The following is an 8,896-nucleotide window of genomic DNA, read 5'->3' as shown; positions in this document are numbered from 1 at the left end:
TGGGTATGGTAACTATACTGGGTATGGTAACTATACTGGGTATGGTAACTATACTGGGTATGGTAACTATACTGGGTATGGTAACTATACTGGGTATGGTAACTATACTGGTAACTATACTGGTAACTATACTGGTAACTATACTGGTAACTATCCTGGGTATGGTAACTATACTGGGTATGGTAACTATACTGGGTATGGTAACTATACTGGGTATGGTAACTATACTGGGTATGGGAACTATACTGGGTATGGTAACTGTACTGGTAACTATACTGGTAACTATACTGGTAACTATACTGGTAACTATACTGGGTATGGTAACTATACTGGGTATGGTAACTATACTGGGTATGGTAACTATACTGGGTATGGTAACTATAGTAGGTATGATAACTATACTGGGTATGGTAACTATACTGGGTATGGTAACTATGCTGGGTATGGTAACTATACTGGGTATGGTAACTATACTAGGTGTGGTAACTATGCTGGGTATGGTAACTATACTGGGTATGGTAACTATACTAGGTATGGTAACTATACTGGGTATGGTAACTATAATGGGTATGGTAACTATACTGGGTATGGTAACTATACTAGGTATGGTAACTATACTGGGTATGGTAACTATACTGGGTATGGTAACTATACTGGGTAACCCTGTGGTTCAGGGTCCATATATTTTCGATTATTACACCATCAGTTGTTGTTTCATGTACCATTGATAACATTTTGATGAAATATATTTTTCAGATATTTTAAAATAATATTTTATTCTGTAATGTTTTGTCCTGAAATTCAGGCCCAACACTGCTAAACTATAACAGTTCTTATTTGGAAGCCTAGATGTCAGCATTAGATTGATGATGTAGTCATGTGTATAGTCATCCTATGTATATAATATAGATTGTGGTGTATTTGAGTCTACCATATTTATTTTCTCTATGGTGTTGGTGTAATATACAATCATTACATTTTACTGTGTCTTTTAGCATTTCCAATTTACTTTATGTGTCAAAAATAAAGAAACGACAAAGTTCTGCAACGAAGTACAAAAGACAAATAGGATTTATTTAACGGTATCAAAAACAACTACTAACAAACATATGCAAAAATATATATGGTAAGAAATATATTACTTTAGTTCAATAAATATCACATAGGTAATGACAGACAGCAGTCTCTGGTGAGCCTGATCCCCCGTCTTAGTGCTTTAGGGGTTCTGACTCTCTCCCAGAGATGTTAATTGTAGAAGATGCTAACAGAGCTAGCATGCTAATGATACTAACAGTACAAGATGCCAACAGAGCTAGCATGATGCTAACAGAGCTAACATGCGAACGGGACATGATGCTTGCTAACAGAGCTAGCATGATGCTAACAGAGCTAACATGCGAACGGTACATGTTGCTAACAGAGCTAGCATGATGCTAACAGAGCTAGTGTTAGCTAACAGCTGCTAGCACTACAAAGGCATGGTGGTGTTTCAGAGGTATCTGGTGGTTGGTTGGTTGGTTCCCCCAATATTGTCGGGATCGTCAGGGTCTTACGGTGTTTTATAAAAGGCATACATTTGCATGTGAATGGGGCTTTCCCATCCACTTTAAACTAAACCTTCTGGCGCTCTCCGAGCTGGCTGATTGGCCAGAGATCAGAGATACATTCATTGTTCGTCAACAATAAAGAGCCTGAGGAGTGATTTATCCAAACCTGCGTGTCGTTTGCCGAGGCATTAGCGGGATTCTCTCAGGATGACAGCTCGTTTCTGTGTGAACAAAGCTGTGGGACATTGAAATGATTCCTGAGAGTCTGGTTGGTAGCAATAAATATGACTGTCTGTGAGTAACCAAGGGAGGGTTTACTTGCTCATTTTGAGTAGAGTTGTGGCAGGTACATTTTGTTATTGTGATTATGAAAAGCTGACCACTCTCATTAAATGACTTTGCATACTTGACAAAGTTATTTGAATACAATTTCTTCTCTTCATCTCATTAAAATACTTCTAACTTCCTTTAAAGAATTGACCCTTTCCCCCAGTCACCTTCAGGCATTGACTTCTCTGTCTCTTCCTAGAAGTTGAGGTATTCTAGGCAGATCTGTGGGTGTCATTCACCTTCAGCCATTGACTTCTCTGTCTCTTCCTAGAAGTTGAGGTATTCTAGGCAGATCTGTGGGTGTCATTCACCTTCAGCCATTGACTTCTCTGTCTCTTCCTAGAAGTTGAGGTATTCTAGGCAGATCTGTGGGTATCATTCACCTTCAGAAGAAGATGCTGTGATAACCATACTGCCATATTGGTAGCCATAGAAGCTCCTTTTAAGGCAATGGGGCAGACCTGTGGATTTAACCCATAAACTAGGCCACTTGGTTTGTCTCTCCAAAAGTTAGCCCTTTTGTCCTGTGATGCCAGGATCACGTCTTTATGACCTTTACACCAGGAAGGGCAACAATAAGGATTCCATCAGTTCTAGAGCTCAATGTCTATCCAAAACTCAATGATTAATCACCTGTAGTTGAGTGACACTGACAGTACACTCCGAGTAGTGTTACAGTACACTACTAGTATTGTCACTACTAGTATTGTCAGTACTAGTATTGTTACAGTACACTACTAGTATTGTCACTACTAGTAGTGTTACAGTACACTACTAGTATTGTCAGTACTAGTATTGTTACAGTACAGTACTAGTATTTCCACTACTAGTATTGTTACAGTACACTACTGGTAGTGTCACTACTAGTAGTGTTACAGCACACTACTAGTATTGTCACGACTAGTATTGTTACAGTACACTACTAGTATTGTTACAGTACACCACTAGTATTGTTACAGTACACTACTAGTATTGTCACTACTAGTATTGTTACAGTACACTACTAGTATTGTCACTACTAGTATTGCTACAGTACACCACTAGTATTGTTACAGTACACTACTAGTATCGTCACTACTAGTATTGTTACAGTACACTACTAGTATTGCTACAGTACACTACTAGTATTGTTACAGTACACAACTAGTATTGTCACTACTAGTATTGTGACAGTACAGTACTAGTATTGTTACAGTACAGTACTGGTATTTTGACAGTACATTCACAACGACTCGACACCAATAGTGACAGTTCAGTTCAAGTCCAGGCTAAGACAGACAGCCCTCCATCTGATCCTACTCTTCCCCTTAGCAGCTCGGTGAGGTGGTGATGGGGCTGTGGAGGAAGGAGAGCTGTCCGTGTCCAGCAGAGCCATGGACGGGGATAGACACTGGGAAGTTAAAGACCGTACTGTTCTTCCCCAGGGCAGGACTCCCGGCTTCCGACGAGCAGGATGAAGTAGCCAGGACTTGGGACTCAAACCGTAGGAGTTGGCCCATGAAGCTGAAGTTAGGACTGATGATGCTGCGGCGTTGCTTGACGAACTCAAAGGCCTCGTCCAGCTTCACGCGGTTGGTCCTCATCAGGTAGGCCAGACAGATGGTGGCGGAGCGGGAGATGCCGGCTTGGCAGTGGACAAACACACGACCGCCTTTATTACGGATGGAGTCTACAGGAGAGAGAGAAGGAGAGGGGAGATTAGTACAACTATGTATCAATACAACATATTCAACTTAGTTCTTCTGTAAGTGTGAGACAGTTGTATAAGTTGTTGCCAGATTTCTGAAAGGTTTCTCTTGACTGTGTTAGAATACCATTGGTCCTTTGTAGCTCAGTTGGGAGAGCATGGCACTTGTAACAACAGGGTAGTGGGTTCAATTCCTGGGACCACCCATACGTAAAATGGGATGCACACATCCCAGCCGAAACAGTTCGGATCACGTTTGTGTTTTATGGCGTTTTTGTTCGTTTTGGGCATCGGTAAAGGTTTTTTTCCGGCTGTTCATGAACACTAAAATGTTTTCTCGAGGCAAGCAGAAGTTGGTAGACCAAGTCTACGCCCCTTCGATGGTGATTGGTCAACAGTAGGGATTCTTCAATAAAGTATTTGTTATCATTCAGAGACGATGACATGTTTTCATTGAGAAATACAGCACCAAACATCTTAGTTTAGATGTAAAATTGTGTGACTAAGGTCTCCTCGACAAACACATCCAAATTAACTACAGATTTCTTGAGTTATCTATTTTGAGGGCGTGTATACTAGCTAAGGCATCTCAAAATGGACAAAAAGTACTATTGCAGATTTTTTGTTGTTTTTAAGCGAAGGTTTTTTAAGGAAGTATGGTGCACCCTCGTTAGGTTCCCCTAGACCAGTTTACTATGCGCCAGCCGAACTAAAGCATGCGGAAGCCTTAAGGCACAGCAGGAAGTTACCAATATCCTCCTTGCTCAGTCAGTAGGCCTACTAAGGCACAGCAGGAAGTGACTAACTTTCAGTTGCAAATCACCCTCCATAGTGTTACTAACTAATGGTGTTGCTAACAGACCCATCTCATTAACTTAGGAATGGGGCAGTTAGATGGGTCTGGGGTGGTGGGTGATCAGGGGGGCTATTCCCCAAGGAGAGGGGGGCAGAAGGGGACAAAGGGGGGTTGGTTGCCCCTCGGCTGGGGTTATTAATCTGGGAGAAAGGCCGGCCGTGAGCCTGGTGGAGAAAACTGCCTTTTGTCCCGACAGAACAAAGAGACGGAGAGGAGAGAGCTGCATTCAACCATCAGCCTCTCTCTGGGTACATCTCAAATGGCTCCCTATTCCCTATATATATAGTGCAATACATTTGACAGGGCAGTGTACTATAAAGGGAATAGGATTCCATTTGGCATACAGCTCTGTCTCTCTCTCTCTGGCTGCCTGCTACAAAAGCAGAGTGAGTTCTGGGTCTGTTGGGTCTGCTTTGTGGCTCCCACATGAAAAGGGTGGATGGGCTGTGATGATGTCACCACCATTGTGGTGAAGCAGGGAGCCCTGGCTCAGACAGCTGGTTGGAATTTGGAGGGAACTTTTTTTCTATTTAAATCCAAGTCATTGAATGGAGGAGAGGAGAGCGTGATGGAGAGAGGGAGGGGGTTGGCTGTTGAGTTGGGAGAGAGGGAGGGGGTTGGCTGTTGAGTTGGGAGAGAGGGAGGGGGTTGGCTGTGGAGTTGGAGAGAGGGAGGGGGTTGGCTGTTGAGTTGGAGAGAGGGAGGGGGTTGGCTGTTGAGTTTGAGAGAGGGAGGGGGTCGGCTGTTGAGAGGGAGGGGGTTGGCTGTTGAGAGGGAGGGGGTTGGCTGTTGAGAGGGAGGGGGTTGGCTGTTGAGGGGGGGGGGGGGGCTGTTGAGAGGGAGGGAGGGGGTTGGCTGTTGAGTTGTAGTAGTTTGTTTGCCCACCAAACCAATAGCTTCTATGACTACAGCTGTGGTTGCCTTGCTTGGTGATTGTGTCCTACGTTTGACAGGTATCTAGAGTTACGAGACAATTAGTTAGCTAGCTACTTACAACAATTGTGATATCGTGACCTGTGCAAAGCATAGTTCTGAGATATTGAGCATCAACGTTTTCAAGTCCCAGAAGTGTTCTGTAGTGACTTCTTCTTTAATAACCCACTAAGGACCAAACCTTAAAAGGTACCTGAAGTACAGAGTACTGTTTTGAACCTTATGGCTCCGAAATGTCAATCTGGGTTCAGCCATACGGTTCTATTTCACACTTCTGAATTAGACATTTTTAAGACAACTGTAGCTATGTAAATAAATAAATGATGGAATAACACTATTTACCGACATGAAGAAATATATTTTGATCGTCAGATGAATAACTGGCATCGATGTGGCCACGTCACTCACTTGAACATTTCTGACAGTGTTGTTTTGCCTCCATACCATTATTGCTGGCTAGACTAGCCTAGACCATACCTAGAGGGAGGTGGCAAAGACATGTTCTGATTGGTCCGTCTGTATTTGTTCAGGATTGTGCCTGGATTGCAGACAGAACCTTATAGCACCAAGTTCAAATGGGTTTATGCAAATAGAACGTTCTAGTTTTTCAATTTTTTTCCCAAATTAAAATGTACTTTTTCAAAAATCTAACTTCACAGACATATGAATAATAATCTAAAAGATCAATTATATGTGAATAGCTCTTTTTTATATATATATTTTTCTTAACAAACATGTCAGATATAACCTTATAGTTCCAAGGTCTCAATATGTTTTCTTACCCAGCTACCTGAAGCTGAATAGACTGTTAGTTGTTCTGAATAGGAGTGTCTGCTAAACGACCGTAACTCACCGATAAACTCTATAGCCTCATTGAACCAGGAGGAGATATCAGCCTTGTGGTTGTCCTCTACGGGGATACTCTTGTACTGGAAGGACTCTTCAAAGTGGTTGGGGCAGTTAGCTGATACGTTGATGAGAGCAGTGATACCCAGCATGTCTATCATGTCCTTTCTGGAGGCATGGTAGGCACTGCCCAGGTAGAGGAAGGGAAGGATCTCCACTGGAACACCCTGGAGAGGAACAGGACAGACAACAGTCAACCACCACAATAAAGATAGTCTAAGATGTCCAAATCTATAGTTTGATGACACATTGACATTGTTTTGAGAGTAATAACATGTCAAAGTGTTATTAGAGATGACGATAGGAACAGAAAAACAATGTCAAAGACTATCAATACTTACGCCTGTAGCCTACCAAATTGAGGTTAGTTTAAGACGACAGAATCTATTGTTTGACGACACACCGACGTTGGTTTATTTATTATACAGGTAAAAGTGCTGTTAAACAGTAATAACATACCAAATACACGTTTTAAAGAAAACCTACCTGGTCATAGAGCGGTGTACTGCATGGACTGCAGCCGGGCTCGGCGCTGTCTGGACGGGCGCTGAGGGGCAGACTGAGTCCCTGTGGCGCTGACGGCTTGGTACACATCTCTGGATACTCCGAGGAGAACGTGTCAAAACCACCTAAACAATGACAAGATGGGACGTAAGGATACTTACTGTACAACAGTCACGTCACCATCTCATCGTTATAAACAGAAACAGCTGTAAAGCGGCTGTTTCCGTACAGTCACAGTGTTCACTTCATAACTGTCACTTTAAATAACTCCACTTTAATAATGTTTACATATCCTACATTACTCATCTCATATGTATATACTGTATTTTATACCATCTACTGCGTCTTGCCTACGCCGTTCTGCCATCGCTCATCCATATATTTATATGTACATATTCTTCACCCCTTTAGATTTGTGTGTATTAGGTAGTTGTTGGGGAATTGTTAGATTACTTGTTAGATATTACTGCACTGTTGGAATTAGAAGCACAAGCATTTCGCTACACTCGTATTAACATCTGCTAACCACGTGTATGTGACCAATACAATATGATTTGATTTTAATTTGACGTAGGCCTACACTATGGCACTTTGTGTTGCGCCGTTCGTTACCATGAGTGCGTAATCAATATGGAGTAGGCCTAGGCTATAGAAACAGGCTTCATGTTTATAATAAATCAAATTACCTGTGAGAAAGAAGAAACTAGTCCCACACGGGTTTCGGCACAGAGCTGTTACGGCGAGCATTAGAGTCCCGTCCTTCTTCACTTGGCCAAAGTCCAAACTCCGATCATCCAGAAACACTACCGACTGATACTCCCCGGAGAGAAGCCGGTTCCGCGTGTCCTCGTTGGGCACGATGTGTCCCACCCCCAGCCCACCTCTGGCCCTCCGGCGGACTATAGTACTGAAGCGGACGTTGGTGGACCCGGGGATGTGAGAGGAGTTGAAGGAGAAGAAAGAGCGGCAGTCCAGGACCAGACAGCCCGGGTCTTCCCCCTCCAGCAGCCCGCGGAGGGACATGGCATCGATGCTGGGGACTTCCATTATCACCATAGTAGAAGGGCGACGGGCGTCAAATGTTAAATACAAGTAGATAGGCTGTGGAACAGGCAAATAAACCCCTGGGTGGTCTGTGTCACCTGTTCCTATAGCAACTTGTGAGGTTTTATTTTTTTTAAGACACAAGTAGATTTATTCTTGAAACAGTTGTATGTTCTTTTGTTCTCCTTAGCTTCTTTGAGGTTTTCCCAAAATTAATGTAAACTGAGAGAAAATAAAAAAAATCAGTAACAATGAATAAATGTAGAATAAAAAATTACAACAATCCGTTCCTCTTCTCGTGTGTATTTTCTTTGGTTGTTTCTTGTTAAAAACAAGTTTTTCTTTTCATTCCCGAGGTTGTTCTGAGGGTAGCCTGTGAAAAGGACTTATATAGTATCTCTTCTAGTGAGGGAGAAAACAATGACATCATACTACTTACTCCCTTCCTGGTACACTGCCCGCACGGGTTTGCACATACGTCATCGCGCTTTCGAGTCAACCAATGAAGGCCACCCACCCACCCTTCCACCAGCTCCTCTCAGTTCTAGTCACAGAGGCTTTATTGGCATGGGAAACATATGTTTACATTGCCAAAACAAGTGAAAACAAAACAACAACAAACAAAAACAATCAGACATTAATAGGTAAACAATTACAAACACAAGAGTTTTAAAATAATGTCTTTCTGTGTGTGAAATGATTATGGGGGCTGGTAGCAGCTATATTATGGGGGCAGAGATATCAGGGAAAGGATAGTGAAAGTATCTCTGATGGGGCATGTCGCTATGGGTAGACTAAGGAGACTGGCCTACTTATATATCCCAATATATATCCCATTATAAAATAGAATAATTAAGTATTTATATCAAAATATAAAGTATGGATAAATCAAATCAAATGTTATGGGTCACATACACCTGTTTAGCAGATGTCATTGTGGGGTCTAGCAAAATGCTTGTGTTTCTAGCTCCAACAGTGCAGTAATATCTAACAAGTAATATCTAACAAGTAATATCTAACAAGTAATATCTAACAAGTAATATCTAACAAGTAATATCTAACAAGTAATATCTAACAATTAATATCTAA

General features: G+C 42.1%; 1 protein-coding gene across 1 annotated transcript; it reads right to left on the bottom strand.

Moving 5' to 3' along the window:
- Positions 1-1,053: 1,053 nt before the first annotated feature.
- LOC139366596 (dual specificity protein phosphatase 1-like) lies at positions 1,054-8,229 on the bottom strand. The gene is made up of 5 exons (XM_071104278.1): positions 7,450-8,229; positions 6,746-6,888; positions 6,207-6,426; positions 1,898-3,546; positions 1,054-1,592 (listed from the first exon to the last, which is right to left on the bottom strand). Exons 1-4 carry the CDS (start codon positions 7,817-7,819, stop codon positions 3,185-3,187), a joined length of 1,095 nt encoding a protein of 364 aa, XP_070960379.1. The 5' UTR covers positions 7,820-8,229; the 3' UTR covers positions 1,054-1,592; positions 1,898-3,184.
- Positions 8,230-8,896: the final 667 nt, after the last annotated feature.

The sequence above is a fragment of the Oncorhynchus clarkii genome, chromosome 14 (genome assembly GCF_045791955.1).
Source record: "Oncorhynchus clarkii lewisi isolate Uvic-CL-2024 chromosome 14, UVic_Ocla_1.0, whole genome shotgun sequence".
Classification (NCBI taxonomy): domain Eukaryota; kingdom Metazoa; phylum Chordata; class Actinopteri; order Salmoniformes; family Salmonidae; genus Oncorhynchus; species Oncorhynchus clarkii.
The sequence above is the reverse complement of the archived record's forward strand: the minus strand, read 5'-3'. Positions and strand labels throughout refer to the sequence as shown.

Bases quoted from the DNA above. Each gene is read 5' to 3' on its own strand.
- LOC139366596 (XM_071104278.1), bottom strand. From the start codon at position 7,819: ATGGTGATAATGGAAGTCCCCAGCATCGATGCCATGTCCCTCCGCGGG. The intron at 6,889-7,449 runs GTAATTTGATTT...GTCATTGTTTAG, and splicing joins TAGTTTCTTCTTTCTCACAG to GTGGTTTTGACACGTTCTCC. The intron at 3,547-6,206 runs GTGAGTTACGGT...TCTCTCCTGTAG, and splicing joins TGAGGCTATAGAGTTTATCG to ACTCCATCCGTAATAAAGGC.